Below are 16,458 nucleotides of genomic sequence, written 5' to 3' on the forward strand. Positions count from 1 at the left end.
TACTGCTACATTTTCATGAAATAAAATAATGTGAATAATTAATGATTTAAAACATAAATTTAATTAAATTTTTTCTATAAAAGCCTGAAAATTATAACGTATCTTTTTAATAAAAATTTTTATCTTCTAAAGTTTATATGTTATATTAGTGTTGCAATCATTATTTTAACTCTTTTTTATAAGACGTTTTATATTAGCTTAAACTTTTTACATGTATTTTGTACTATTAAAATTAAATACTACCTATTGCTTTCATATATTTTAAAATTATTAAAATATCATCTAATCTTAATTTTTGTGGATTTATAAATCAATTTACAAAATAATTTATATTCAATGTGATCGTACATCAAAATAATACAATCTTAAGTAACATTATTTCCCAAATCCTAGTATTTAAAGAAATCCTACGTTATTATGAACTGAGCTACGCTGACATATGTGTATATAAAAGTTGATTTAACTAATTATAAAATATTCATAAATATGGAAAAATTGAAAACAAGTTATTAAAGCCTAATAAATTATTTTCTTAAATTGATTTACTCATTTTTATATAACTTTCTGTAATTTTAAAAGCAGTCCCTTTTTCTATAATCCTTTATATTTAATAATAATCGTGTTACATAAATATACTAAATATGCATGTATTCAATTAAATTTCTCACAAATTATATTTAAAAAATTTGTAGAATTTCATTTACATATTTCTTCTAAGTACAAATAAGGCATGTTGCGATTACTTATAATTGATAAAAATAATATTCCAAAATAAATATGTAGATATTACCGGATATTACATATCGTGCTAGAATAGTTGATATTAATTTTATATTTTTTGTTTTATAATTTTATGAAAATAATATCTATCAATGTTAATATTAATTAAAGCTATTTCATACGTACAAATAGAAGGATAATAGTGTGAAATTTCAGTCAGGAAATAGTTATTCTTATCCATTACGTGTAATTCATTCATCTATGCAGAGAATACATTATACATACACATACATTCAACAGGTGACTGTGGTAGGAGAAAAGAAGCGCGAATTGGGGACTAAAAAAAGGTAGCGTCTCGCCGTTCAGTAAGAATTAGTGACGACGACGGGAGTAACTGACTGTCTTTCAGTCACGTAGTCACGTTTGCCATGGCGTATGTGTAACAGTTCCTTTGATCGGCGTGCAGTGTTGCGTTTCATTGTGATTTAACGATATTAGTAAAATAAATATTACAATTCTTTATACAAGGTTTATTATGTGTGTATGGGAATAAATTAAACGGAAAGCAATTTTTTATTTTAATATGAAAAATCGTATCGACAAAGAATAACATAGTTTTGTGAATATTGATCGACAAATTGGCGGGATATTATTGTGCGTTTTACGATCTTAGAAAAGATACGACTGAAATAGGTTAGTCTCATTGTGCCATCATGCAACAAATGAAACGCGTGATGTATGTAAGTTGATGATACTCGTGATTTACACTAGTTGTAAGTGCAATTATTTGTTTTGTTATTTGATGTTAATATTTATTCGAATTTTATTATTATTTGAATATATTGAATATTAAGGATATAATGAAAATATGAATTTTTTAATGTATTTTAATATACTAGAATGTTAAAAATTATATTCTACTTTAATTCTAATTCAATATTTACACAAAATTACATTTTTATCAATTGATCAACATATAATATTGACTTGTTTTAAAATTCGAAATATTTAACAAATTTTTTAATTATAGCATATTGTAATTATAATTATATTTATTGTACCATCCGTACATTATTCAATGTTTTTGGAATATGTAATATATCTACAATGTACATACAATCCCATAATCCTATTCCAACAAAGTACATAAATATGATGCAATACAGAAACAGAACAATATGCGAACAGAATAATATATATATATTGTTCAGATAATCGTATGCTGCCCTTCTTAATTATTAGACTAATGCACTATGTGGCATCGTGCGAAATAAAAATATAGAGATAGATTCTTTAGATTAGATAGATATATTAGTCAAGAATAAAATTGGAAAATACATGTTAGAAAATAATAACTTGTAACATTTAAAAAATTTGAATTCCAATTCAAACAACTAGTTAATCTTATGTGACGTAAAAAAGTAAAATTTTTACGAACTTGTAATTTCATAAGATTTCGTTTAAAATTGAGTTACAATAATGTCATATGTTAGTTTAATTAGTTTTTAATTTCAGCTTTTAAAGCCATTAAATTTCACTTTCGTGTATTACTCATAGCTTTCTTTTTTAATTAACATGCAATATTCTTACATTTAAAGGATCAGTAGATAATAATACAATAATATAATCTATTATAGTATCCGATGAATTTCTAGTAAATGTTTCAGTTTCTTATATATTTAGTTAAATAACTTTATCAAATGCTTGAAAGTACATATTTAATGTAAATGTATATATATATATATAATATGACAATTACAACATTAATGTCATATAATTCACTGAATTCAAGTGATATTAACTTTATCAATAGTATAAAAATAATAAAATATATGTACATTGTAGATTATCTTCGTGTCAATCTTGCTAATCAGATTACATACAGATATACGTATTTGGCGGCGTATTTAAATATTCTCTGCGTTTGTTTTCAAACTTAGTTTCTCTACATATAATATGTAATATTACATAACTCCGAGTAATTCCATTATGATTAAATATAGAATTCAGATGTAGTGATAGTGGTGTTTTTTTTTCAGCATCTCCGTGAAAACGTATGATTTCGAAGTCCAGAAGAAGAGTGAAAAGAATCGCTATTACTAATATCTGACATTTGCGTGAACATGATGTAATGCGAGTGAACCAATAGTTTACAAAGTTGATTAAATCCTGATGATATCCTCCAGAGTAACTTGACGCGAAAATTTCTTGCCTGCTATTACAAAATTGTTATTGATAGCGATTAAAAGCATTATTAATAACCGTCAATTTCAAATATAGATACGGTTTATAATTTAAATAATTCAAAACATCGTGCTGTCGTTCGTATACCAGTGACCAATTCTACAAACAAAATGGGTCTATTCCGGAAGGTTAATGGTAAGTACTTTGCAATCTTAAAATTCTTAAGAATCTAAAACTCTTCAAATTTCACAGTCTTGTACATTGCAAATGTTTATTCGTATTTCTTGTTATTCTCTTGCCGATTTAATTTTTCATGGATTTTTTTAATAAGATTGATCAATTTATTTTCGTATTTACATAATAAACAATTAATTGTATATGTATATATATACATATTACATAAAGTTTATATACAGGGTGCTCACGCTATTAGTTCGCTGCGATAAACGATAAATATGAGAAAAAAAACGAAAGGAAAAAGATAAACGATTCAAAGTGAACTACATATTTTTTTTTTACGTATATCTTTTTGCATACACTGAATTCTCTCAACGTTCTACGAAAAAAAGTATTGATGTAACATAGTCGAAAACTGGTTAGTTTAAAATAGTATTATAGTAATATATTTTAAATTTAATTTTGTAGAGTGTCATGAAAAATAAGGAAAGATGTAACGCAGTACTTTCCTATTTATGTTTTCTTTGTTCTACATGTAATAAATTCTGCAAAATTGAAACTAATCTTAAAATATTCTTGAAACTACCTCGCTTATGTTACTGTGAAATGCGGTATACATTTTTACACTTGTGAAAAGTATATTATCGTAAATATGTAATTTATTCTTCTCCTCTTGTATTTTTTCCCACACTTACAGAAGAACGCTGAGAACTAATAGCGTGAACGTGGACACCCTGTATATAACCAAATATTATATAACTTTTTGTTTATATTTAAAAAAAGGTCACTATTATTATATCTTGCTTCTTCTTTGTGCATATAACATAATGTGAAAATACAATTCATAGAATAATAATTAGACTGTAAAATAAACATTGAAAAGAATGTTATTAAATAATAATTAACTATGTAGTATTGTTAGAAAATGGATTTCTTAACTCTTACACTGACATGTAAAAGCATATGGCCGTGCTAAAGGCACTTTTAGGAAAAATTAAATTTTGATGTAGGAAATTACATTTTTTCGAGAAAGAAAGTACTGGCTTTTCATTAATCTTTTATTATTTTATTCTTTATTTAAAATAATAATAATTATTATTTTTTATTTCATCTTTGATTACTTCACTTAATTCCGAACAAAGTTCTTAAATTCTTTCTCTTACTCAAATAAGAATATGTAATCTGAAAGTATGGTATTTTTTTATCAAAATAAATCATTAATCATAAATTTATCGTACATTGATTGTTACAGTCGGTTAATTTGTAACAATGTAGAAACATACGTACGTACATAATTATATAACAATTATGTTATGCAATAGATATTATTTTAGTGAATTCAATGTGCACAATATGTATTTGTTACCGTTCAGAGAACTAAACAAGCGTTAATGATAACATTATTTTTATACAGAGAAGCTGATCGTATTTTGTATTTTATTAAGTGAAATTTTCATCTTTTATAACACGTAACGCAAATAATGCATTGTCCATTATTTTCTATGTGCAGAGTTAGAGTTTTATTGCAAATCAATAATTTCCTTTTATACATAGGACTTGTTCAAAAATATTTTCTTTACCTTTCAACTCATATATTTTTAATGCTATTGATATGTGTACTTACAAAATTTTATAAATTAAGTTATTTAAGAAAAACTTTGTTCTTCAATATATCAGAAGTGTTATAATAATTAACATTTTAATAATCTAATTAAGCTAATTAATTTTTTTAGTTCTTAAATTAGTTTCGTGAAATTAAAAATAATTGCCATAGCTGTTGTCTTGATATAATTTAAATCTAAGCGTTACTAATTTATAGATTGGATAATTATCTAAAAAAAAAAATCCTCATTGATATCACCCTGAGATATGTCATTAGGATTATACATCTGTACGTCATTCAATTTTAACTTCACAGATATGTACACGTATGCAAGGATATATTTTGAATAACATATATCATACTTGTGAGATTTCAAATAGGATTGAGATATGTTTGGGATATGTTGGAGGTAGATTTGGGTTAGATTTGTGTCAGGTTTGAAAAAACGAAAATATAACATAAGACGAGTTATTATGGGAGCATAAATTTTCAGTCGAATGGATATCGAACGTTTGAGTAAATATTTGTTTGTTGAGTCATTTCTTAATAGAACGTCTACAACCTTGCTTCAAGCCATCCGCAAATGGATCAAACGCAATACCACGCCATAAATAATAGAATTTCCTATTGTTGGAAATTTTATAAGAATTTAAATAAAGAACTCAGCGGATCATAGAATAAATTACGTTAGGGCGGACACTAATGCGTACACCCAAAATATAGAACGTGTTTAATGCAAAGAAAGCAAATATTCCACGGTGTATGTACTCGTAAACAACTCTATACATAGCTTCGTACTTTGATAATCGAATATGTAATTGCAGATCATTTTATCGTGGCTGAAATATTCCCAATGTCTGTTAATGATGATATAATATGAAATTTGGCATGAATCGTACCTAAACTTAACCGAACCTAATTGAAATTTACTTACGATATGCATAGATGCATATAGTATTGACGACATTTTTGAATATGTCTATGAAAATAAAGCCAAACGATAGAGATAAGAAAAAGAAAATAAAGGCTATTATATACATAGATAAGTAATTATGTAACATACTCGCAACATTAAGTTTGATAACATATGTCAATTCTGCTAGTAAATTACAACATGTATGTTATTATTATTTAAATTACTATTACTATATCTTGAAATTCGTTTTGATGCTTTTATTACATTATCTAAGATCGTAAATAATGTTAAATAAAATATGTAAATGACTAGTTGACTAAACTATGAATCATACAAATACGGTTGTCCTCAATGAGCAACGTTATGTATCGTTAATTGCACTGTATTTGTCATGTTTTAATAATTTCACAATATACATGGTGTCCCAAAGTATGTGGAAGTTAATTGTAGGATCGATTCTATACATCAAGACAATGAATATTCGTGCACGTAAATATTATTTTTCAAGTCATAATCAATTTAGTTTTACGTTAGAGATATGTAGATATACTGACAGTTGTGATTAAAATGACTCAGCTGACGGACTTTCTTTCAACTTTACTCATTCTTTGTGTTTCTCTCTCTTTTTGAAGAAACAATGACGACAGAATTTCCACCATTACTGATTATCATTAAAATTTCATTTATTTGGCTCAGAGCGAGCGAAACAAGAAAGAAAGGTTCGTCGGTTGATTTATTGACCTATGACAGCTTTAATTTATTTATATGAATTTTTCTCGTCGTTTTAACGTCTAGAATCAACGCTATAGAACGTGGACATGGAAAACGTACTTTAAAAATAATCGTTGTGTATTATTGTATATATATACATAAATATATACATACGTAACTTAAGACTTTTATCAAATGCTATGACGTACCGTTGTCTTTTTACGTAGTAAACAAATTGATATTTTTGTTTCATCCGTTATTTATTATTATTGTTGACCTTCGCATTTTCGTTATTTCTGGCAGCATAAGAACATCTACAGGAAGAAGATGTTTGATTTTACTCGAACAATATCGCGATAGAACGTTTTTATCTCCAAGGTTATCTTTTTCAAATTCGTACAATCATCGAAATGCGTTAACAATAATATTATTTTATTATCGTATTATTGTCATTTATAAAGAAGACAAAATCTATATTAGGTATGTACCGGTGATTCTGAAAGTGGCCTAAGTCTATTTAGATTACAATAATCTAAAATCATCTTTGCAAGGTAATAGATATTGAACCATTGGATTGAGTTGATTGTTGCGTGGTTAAATAGAATCCAGTTTATGCTTCGAACGGAGCGCTTTAAATATCTCGAAACGAAAAATAAATGACATAGGCCATTTTCATAATCACCGGCGCATAATTAGCATATCAGCCTTCAAATGATCGTAGACAACGAAAATCGTTTTATACGATGGAAAAGTAGTTTTGAAGCTTATGTCGGTATGAAAATATGTAATTTACGAGATGTACGTTTATTATTAATTTCCACGTATCTTTGAACAATAAATAAATAACTAGTTCATACTATCAATAAATATCAAATTTAATATGATCCATATACATTGAAATTTTCTTTGTACGCTTTTCCGCGTTATGAAGGTGTAATCGCAAACTTAATCGTTTCACCACCTTCTAAAATAGATATATTTACACAATTGTGTATACTATATTATATATATGAATCCCATTCATTTCTTTCACTTAGACGTGAAAGTAAATGTGTTATAATTAATTTCGAATTTCAGTGATAACTAATTATGAAAAGGAATGATGTTGAATGACAAACTTTATTGCTTGCAATGCATCTTATATAAAAGCAAATATTTTATTCTTCGTAACGCTCCTTCGTGTTGCCAAAATAGCGAAAGTATGTAAGCGAACAAGGATGAGCGAAATACTTCGTACATGTACATGGAAGTTATTAATATCATTACACATGGTGTTCCACTCGAAATAGATGATTTAATTACTTGCTTTAATCACGATGAAATTAACTTGATGAATTGCAAGGAACCGTGGCAATTTCCTATTTCCGATTAGTAAACAGTACATACTTCCTTTTATGTAGAAACTTTCCCTACTTCCGTAATATGCACTTCTAAGGTATTTTAAATATATATAAATTTTCTATATAAACAGATTATTAATTACCGAAGGTTTTCCAGATTATAATATTTTAAGTATTCTCGTATAATATGTTGTCTAAAATCCAACATTTTTTCTTTTGATGCTGCAAACTTTTTATTTGTCGTGCATTGCACGTAAATACCACATATGTAGGTATTCAATTCTACAAAATTTGATTCTATTTTTTAAAATACTTCCAAACTCCTGTAAAAGACAAAAGAAAACTTGCAAGAAATCTCGTTTCAATGTTTGATCTTCAATATTCATTTTTATCTTCTTGCCTTTTTAGATGTCACGCACTATAAAAAAAAAAAAAAAAATATTGGAAGCTACAAATTCGTATAAAAAATAGAATAGGATTGTAAACTTCAGCTTGTTCAATAATTTGTTTCTTATTATGACTGGAATTTGCTGATATGTAAGATTAATCTCTTATCTTTTGATGACAGTGTTCCCTCCTGTACTATCTTGCTACATGCGAACAATATTTTCTTGTCGCTTTTAAAAATCGCTCTTGTTTATACCTCGAGCAATGATGCGAGCTTGACACCAATCAATTGAACGGCAATTAGAAACAGAGATATGACTCAACTACGACCTTAAAGAACGTATGCTACTGAAGAAATTTATCGCGTTACTAGAATACTATTGAAAAATTGTCAAATTTCAAAGACTCATCATTTTATTAATATTCATTCGAATTTGACGCAATGGAAAGAAGATTAAAGCTGAAACTACTCGAGTTTCAATCAACTTCTTAGGATTACGAAACCTAACTATCCTTGCGATACGCTTTGATTCCGTATCCAGTTCTTTCGCAAATTACCGAAGATGATTTTACGCGAGATTTGTCCACGACCCTATAACCTGATTGTTGAATCAAGTTCGTCCGATTCTTATAGCTGCCTGGTTTTTATATTCGTATATTTCTAACCTTCTTGGCACTTTCCCAATTCGTGCCGAATTTATCTGTGTATTTTATAACCTCCGACCAACTCCTTAACTACGAACTGAATTCATTTCGAAATTTTCTTTATTTCATCTTGTTGACATCTCGATATTTCACAAAGTCTTTGCAAAAGTTTCGTTCCCCCTGCCATTTCCCCGTTAATATCAAGTTTGTTTGCACCTAAGTATGTAATTCCATTCTAGCGTCTCTTTGATTTCGCATCAGGTTTTATCCTTGTTTTTATATAATACTTCAAAGAACTACGTGACTCTCGTCATGTTTGTCGGCGTATATTACTAAGAGACTGATGAACCTCTTGCGTTGCTTTCTGAAGGAAAACGTTTTATTCGTCAAAGTAGTGACATTCGCAATTTCTCTCAAGGGAAACCAGCTTATAAATATCGTCTTTATATACGTACGTTACTACTTTGGAAGTTAAAAACCTGTCCAATATTTTTTATTTGTGAATTGTTAACAATGTAATGACCGTTTAGGCGTCAAAAGATAACGTATATGACGAATTATTACTAAAATTATTGCTGCGGATATTTTACGTACTTATATCGCCTACTGTAATGGCAAAGTCTTTCTAAGAGAACAGCCAGTGATATTAATGAGCCAGAATGATGAAGACGACATCCTTGTTCCTATCTACGTGATACTGCAAGGTCGCATATTGTACACGTTGCTCAGCCAGACTTTGAGTAGAAACTTCTTATACAGGGTGGTTGGTAACTGGTGGTACAAACGGAAAGGGGGTGATTCTACGCGAAAAAACAAGTCGGAAATATAGAATACAAATTTTTCGTTCGAGGCTTTGTTTTCGAGAAAATCGACTTTGAATTTTCGCTCGGTACGCGTGCTGTACGTTATAACGGATCTCACTGCAGATCGTTGTCTCGATGAAAAAATTAAAAAAAAATTAAGCTAGTCATCTTTTCCATTTATTTAGCAAGTTACTAACTTAAAGTCGAAAATATAGAATAAAATTTTTTTTTTTTAATTTTTTCCATCGAGACAACGATCTACAGTGAGATCCGTTATAACGAGACGCGATAAAGTGCACGCGTACCGAGCGAAGATTCAAAGTCGATTTTCTCGAAAACAAAGCCTCGAACGAACAATTTTTATTCTATATTTTCGACTTCTTTTTTCGCGTAGAATCACCCCCTTTCCGCTTGTACCACCAACCACCCTGTATATTCTTCTGCTTTTTCTGATCATAATTCTACGAATTACTATCTCTTTCTAAGCTCAGATAGACATCTGCATATCGATCAAATGAAAAACGGAGAAACTACTTTTCACTTTCTGGAAACAAAGCTTTCCACAGCCCATATGTAGATTGAGAAATGAAGATCGTGTTGAACGTCAAGAATTGAGAATCAAGATCACGCGAAGACGTAGTAGTATAGGTCACTGGATCGGTCTTAATCTGAGCTATAACGCTGTAACGATAAAAGCATACATATAGTCCTATTTGTAAAGAAAGAAACATCAACGATCGTAAAATCTAGAAGAAATACGACCTTAAAAAAATATCATGTCTGTCATCATTGTTTTCTTCTGATGTTTTCTTTTTATCATTCATAATAAATGAGATATTCAAGGTGCTCAAGTTATATGCAACATTCTGTATATCTGATTATTATATACTGAAAATACTAAGCAGCCTGAATAGAAATTCCATTATAGTTCGTGCTGTGTTAAAACTTGTTAAATATTAACTACAGTATCAATGTTCCTTTGATTCTTAAACATAACCTTTAAATTGTAAATAAAATTTTCTAACTCTGACGTTTTTATCAAACAAAATATACATATGTACATATATTTCAGACAGAATACCGAGGAGAGCGATTTTAGGCGCGATGATGTTTTTAGCCTGTATGTTTTCATACATGATTCGTACAAATTTGTCCATTACCATTGTTGCTATGGTAAATGCAACTAGTAAAAGTGGAGCAAGTGGTCCAGCATGTTCTGCCCCCATCGCCACTAATAGCAGTAACAGTACTTATAAACCTACTATACTTCCAGACGTAAGTATTTTTTTAATTACACATGCAACAAAATATTTAGCGTATTCCGCAGCCAGAACACAGCTTTTATATCGTGCATTGTATGACAAATTATTTTATACGAGAAGCGCATGATATACACAGTACGTTATTACCAAAGATTCAGATATAAGTAGAATCATTTTTTCCGCTTCATCGTCGAGTAAACTAAACTTAAAGACGTTTTAGATTTACTGAATATATCTTGTGCAGTTTTTTCTTGCTATCAACATTAAAAGCATGGAAAATTTAATTTTATCTATGCACCCGTTAGCGATTGTTTTGTTTACACAAACAATTAGATACATCTTCTTTTTTTTATGGATGTGTTTGTGGTAAACATTACTATTACATACTGCTTTCTTGAGTCATATGCAATAACATCTTTATAGCTAATTAATTATGTTTTATCAAAGTGTTGACTTCCTATGAAAATTCAAAGAATGGAAATCAATCATTTTACACGTGCACATAGAAATCGCTTGAGGCAAAAACATTGAAAGATATAAATTTTCAACATTTTCAACATTTTTAACCGTTCGCAACTCACAGTAATGTTAGCCGATTCCGATAAAACTTTCAGTATATATATATAGCTGACATAAATGTACAAAACGTATTGTTTAAATTTTTATTACAGGCTCAGATAAAAAAGGTGTAAAAGATGACCTTTAGCGTCTTTTTCTCGATTCCGATCAACTACAATCTTTTTAAAATCTTTTTCACGCATCATTTAATAAACTAATTTTTCAAAGAAATTCAAATAGTTAGGTTTAGTTTTAGAGAGTCTTATACCACACTTTACATAAATGTCAACACACAAATGCCTTCACGCAAATTAGGATTCATACATGTATCTACGATCTTGTTATAATTTTTCAAAAAGGTATGAACACAAATATGAAATTTTCTATGCATAATTCAATAAAAATACAAAAGATCCTCGAATTCTAAGACACAGGGTGCTAAAATAACGAAGAAAAGATCTAATATTGAACGATAAAATAAAGAGACTAACTATGTTTGGTCCTAAATGTTTTTCATATTATGTTGATTGGGTGTAAATGAATGAATTGCACTAGTAGGAAGTGCGTAAAAAAGGAAAGATATTATCATGGATAGAGTAACGGTGTAAAGTGTAAAGCGTAAGGGATTGCATCTATAGAAGATTATTTCCGTTGTTATAAACTGTTAGTTTTAGGATTAATTGTGTTTAATATGTGTATTTTTGTTTTGTGTAATACTTTTGTTTAGAATTACTAACTACCAATTAAAATTTCGTAAAATAAGAATGTAACGATAATTTCATTAAATTGTTTGTTATTTGCTATACATTAGATCAATACCACATTTTCATCTTACAGTATGGCGAACGATTTGAGTGGAATCAGCATATACAAGGTCTTTTACTTTCTGGCTATTTTTACGGAGTTATCCCAGCAAGTGTACCTGCTGGTCTTTTAGCTGAAAGATATGGAGGTTCGAAAGTAGTAGCGTAAGTATAGTTTCCAATTATATGTATATTTACGATATATGTATGTATACCTTATTATTTCGCATTACATTTTATAATCCTTTACATGTATTTTACCTATTTCTTGTATAACCTTTTAATATAGATTTGCAACGCTGATACCTGCAGTACTAAACCTTTTGATGCCTTGGGCTTCTGGTATACATTATGGTTTAGTGTTTGCACTTCGTTTTTTGATGGGCTTCTTTGGAGTAAGTCACTCACTAAATTATTTATCATTTATAAATTATTGTTTTTCCATTTTCATTAAATTTCTTACTAAATAAGATAGTTTTATAGAAGCGTACATAAAATTTTTAGACGGACATCTTAAAGACGCTTTTAAGGCGTCGAGTTATATCTTTGAAAAGTCTGCTACAATACAAAATAATACGATTATCGACGTCTTGTGAACGTCTATTCACTACATAAATGTTACGTAAATAAAACGGCTTTGTGTTGTATGAGTAATGGATATATCAATAATTTAGAAATCTAAACTAGACAGAAAATTTTGTTCATACGTGTTTTGACGACTGAAGACTGGCTATTATTAGATAGGCAGTCTAGACAGTTTTCTATCTAAAAAAAAACAGAGTTTACATCTTATTAACTCTACTAACCGATTAGAGCTACGTTTAATATATGCTGGTTTCTATAAAACTATGGAATTTTTGTAGAAAACATTTTTTATGAAATTTTAATTGTAGCAAAGATATTTTAGGTGATATATCCTTTGTATATTTAGCTGATCATAAAGGATTTCATTGTGTGTTTATTATTGTTAATAACGTGCGATAATGTAATCAAGATAAATTTTTACTATTAAACTAAATTCATAGGCAGCTGTTTATCCTGCTCTTCATGCAATGATTGCAAGATGGGTTCCTCCTAGCGAGAAGGGTATATTTGTATGGACAATGCAAGGTATTTACATAAAAATTAAATACAAAAGTAATAAATCGAACATAATATAATTTGAGATATCGTTTTTCAGGTGGACCTTTTGGAACTGTAGTCACGTTTACATTATGTGGCCAAATAATTAGTGCTTTTGGTTGGAAAGCTGCATATTATGTTACGAGTGTTCTTATACTGATTTTTTATGCTTTATGGGTTCTTCTTATATATGATACCCCTGATCTTCATCCAAATATCACAGAAAGTGAGAAAGCTCACATCAAAGAACAAATAGGTACTTCTGTCTCTAAACAGAAAGTAAGTATAAATATTAGCGCTATATACATTTAATTATATATATATAATTAAATATTAATGTCGAACTATAGGTAAAATTACCAGTGAGAGCTGTTGCTACATCAGTACCGTTCATAGTTCTGTTATGGGCTCATTTTGCAAACATGTGGGGTATATACTTCATCGCTACAAACGGACCAAAGTATACATTGGAAGTTCTTGGTTTTAATATGAAATCGGTATACTGTCTTGTTTATGTATTGTTTAAAATGAATTTATATAACCTAAACTAAAGTTAATTTAATTATATCTAGGGAGGGTTAATTACAGGATTACCTTACATAGCAAGACTTGGCGCTGGTGTATTGTTTGCTGCAGCTGGTGATTATGTTCGAAAGAAAAATATTCTTACTTTAAAATGGATTAGAAAAATATTTATGATTTTCTGTAAGTAAATTTAAATGGAAATTGGTTTGATAAATTTTATTTGATAACGATAAATAAATAAAATTTCTTGTTTAATAGCACATATGGGTCCTGCGTTTGCTTTGATTATAATGACGTACGTTGGTTGTGATGCAGTAACTGCAATCGCTATGTTAATAGTAGCACTAACTTTTAATGGAGCTGCATGCCAGACCAGTTTACAAAATCATCAAGATCTTGCACCGAATTTTGCTGGTTCTTTGTATGGTATTATGAATACTTTTGGCAGTTTTGCTGGATTTATTATTCCACCAGTTATTGGCGTTTTAACAAATGAAAGGGTATGGATTAATCAAGTATAAAATTTTTAATACTCCATTATAATCGAACAAGTTATATTTGAACAATTAAGAAAATTTCTAAATTTAAATCTAAATTCTGAATATAAAATTTTTTATTTACTATTTCTTGTTAATAGAATGGAGTAGAAGAATGGCGTGTTATGTTCTGGATTTCATCAGCAGTTTTTACATCTGCAACAGTACTCTTTTGGTTATTTGGTTCAGCAGAAATTCAACCATGGAATGATTTAAGTCAGCAGAAAGTACAGACGATTCCTGATGAAGAAACACGAATGACTGAAATACCGACTAAAGAATCACGTGTGGAAGAAGAAGAAGAAGACAATGAATATAAAGCATCATTATAATTAAAAAATTGTATCTTTAAAGAAGATAATACTATATTCATTTTTATTAATTTATTTAATTCAACATAAACTGCATTAATATGTCTGATCATTTCATAAGCAGTACGAATATTACGTTTTCTGAAAGGGATAGGTCAGCAATTATTAGTAATCAATACGCTGTCATTTGCTTGTCAATTTGTCGATCTCTCTTTTAATCATTTTTTATTATATTATTACTAACATTTTGTAAAATACTCGATTATTCCTTCACTGCTCTAATAATACATTGAAAGTATGCATACTTGACCAAATAAATGCTTATAATATAAATCTTAACAATAAGCGTATTAAAACTATACAATTTAATGTGATTCATATGCATATATGTATGTGAAAAATTTATATAGCATTATCTACTTATATATGATATCGTCAATTTATATTACAAATCTTTGTAATATATTAGCAATGCTAATATTTTCTGGAACATTATACATTTATATGAATACCTTTCAAGAATTTCTACTGTAATTAGTTAAAGGAGTTGATTCTTCCGAAATTGAGGTAAATTATTAGTTAAAAATATTAAGGACTAAGTACTTGCAGTCACTTGTAGCAAGAAAAATGGCTAATTGTTCAAATATTCGTACGATTCGGAGCTTCTAAGGATAGGTGCCATGCGTTCCTCACGAGTTGTTTTGCCAGAAGATATTCTCGCTTGTCTCATATCATGGCTAATTCCTTAGAAAAAAGTGACTAACTAGCGATTATTTGACTTCGTTGTTTCAATATTGCGTCTTTAACTTATTGTAACGAATTAATGATATATGAAAAGTACAAAGCTCTCTGTCCTGAGTGTACAGTAAATAATTTTATATCCTAATTATCCCAAAAGTGATGTCATTTTAAATGCAGAAATAGTTAAAAATATTAGATTTTTTACATTAATAAAATATCCAAACATCATACTAGACTATTAAAACTTAAGAAATACTCTCGACTACGTTTCTTAATTTCGTGCCAAATCGAATTAGTTTCAATGTAAGTCATAGTATGTACTTATCGTGAATACAACAGTATCATAATCTTAATAGTACTTCCAGCGTTTTGAATGCATTACATGAATGAAATTTTGTTAATACTAACGTACAACTTGTTATGTCACGTACACTATATATTATTCCTAAACCATTTATGTATCTACTTGTTTGTGAACTTAATATCATTCACATTGATCCTATTCGGTTGGTCGTCCTCCCCATCTATCCGCCGCTTCCTGTACCTCACCTTTTCATACATCATCGATATATTCGCAAACCTTAATATTGAGATCTTTTAACATCTCTGATTTCTCTTCCTCTACTCTTCTTGCATTTATCGTACCAACATTCTTTTCCCGTTTCTCGTCGATGTTTTCTCTTCGATTGATCATTTATAAATAGATTAAACTTGATGTTAAAAACTCTTCCGTTAGTCTCTACTACGAGTTGACTATATTTACCGTTCTTTTATATACATGTATATTCTTCTTATGTATAAAAATGCTTATCTCATCTTATGCACATCTTTTTCCTCTTCAGTTTATTGTTTATCAACGCGTTGAGTACGAAGATATGATCCCTCGTTCCTGTTTTCGTTGGAAAAGCCGCTTGATTCTCTCTCAAGATTCTGCTTCTCTCTATTCACTTTCTTAGCCTTGCATTCAGCACTGTTCCCAAGCGCTTATAACACACACATTATAAATATTGTTTATAAAACCACAAATATAAAATGTACAGTTGTAAATATAAGAATGAATATGATATCACCATGGGAACTCCCAATATCAATATGCAGAAGTATATATGACTTG

The 16,458-nt window shown here is 29.0% G+C and overlaps 1 protein-coding gene across 5 annotated transcripts; it reads left to right on the plus strand.

Annotated features, from left to right (window-relative positions):
* The first annotated feature begins 1,071 nt into the window (after positions 1–1,071).
* On the plus strand, positions 1,072–15,462 carry LOC117159568 (sialin). 5 transcript variants are annotated; one of them, XM_076621089.1, is made up of 11 exons: positions 1,072–1,460; positions 2,760–3,099; positions 10,563–10,761; positions 12,144–12,274; positions 12,399–12,504; positions 13,135–13,219; positions 13,290–13,510; positions 13,582–13,728; positions 13,804–13,936; positions 14,015–14,256; positions 14,394–15,462. In XM_076621089.1, exons 3-11 carry the CDS (start codon positions 10,591–10,593, stop codon positions 14,622–14,624), a joined length of 1,467 nt encoding a protein of 488 aa, XP_076477204.1. In that variant the 5' UTR covers positions 1,072–1,460; positions 2,760–3,099; positions 10,563–10,590; the 3' UTR covers positions 14,625–15,462. The 5 variants fall into 5 exon arrangements, with proteins under 5 accessions (XP_076477204.1, XP_033195417.2, XP_076477202.1 ...); XM_033339526.2 differs by having other exon boundaries at positions 1,073–1,493; positions 10,559–10,761; XM_076621087.1 differs by having other exon boundaries at positions 1,073–1,460; positions 10,559–10,761.
* The last annotated feature ends 996 nt before the right edge of the window (positions 15,463–16,458 follow it).

Source organism: Bombus vancouverensis, chromosome 8 (genome assembly GCF_051014615.1).
Source record: "Bombus vancouverensis nearcticus chromosome 8, iyBomVanc1_principal, whole genome shotgun sequence".
In the NCBI taxonomy this organism is placed as follows: domain Eukaryota; kingdom Metazoa; phylum Arthropoda; class Insecta; order Hymenoptera; family Apidae; genus Bombus; species Bombus vancouverensis.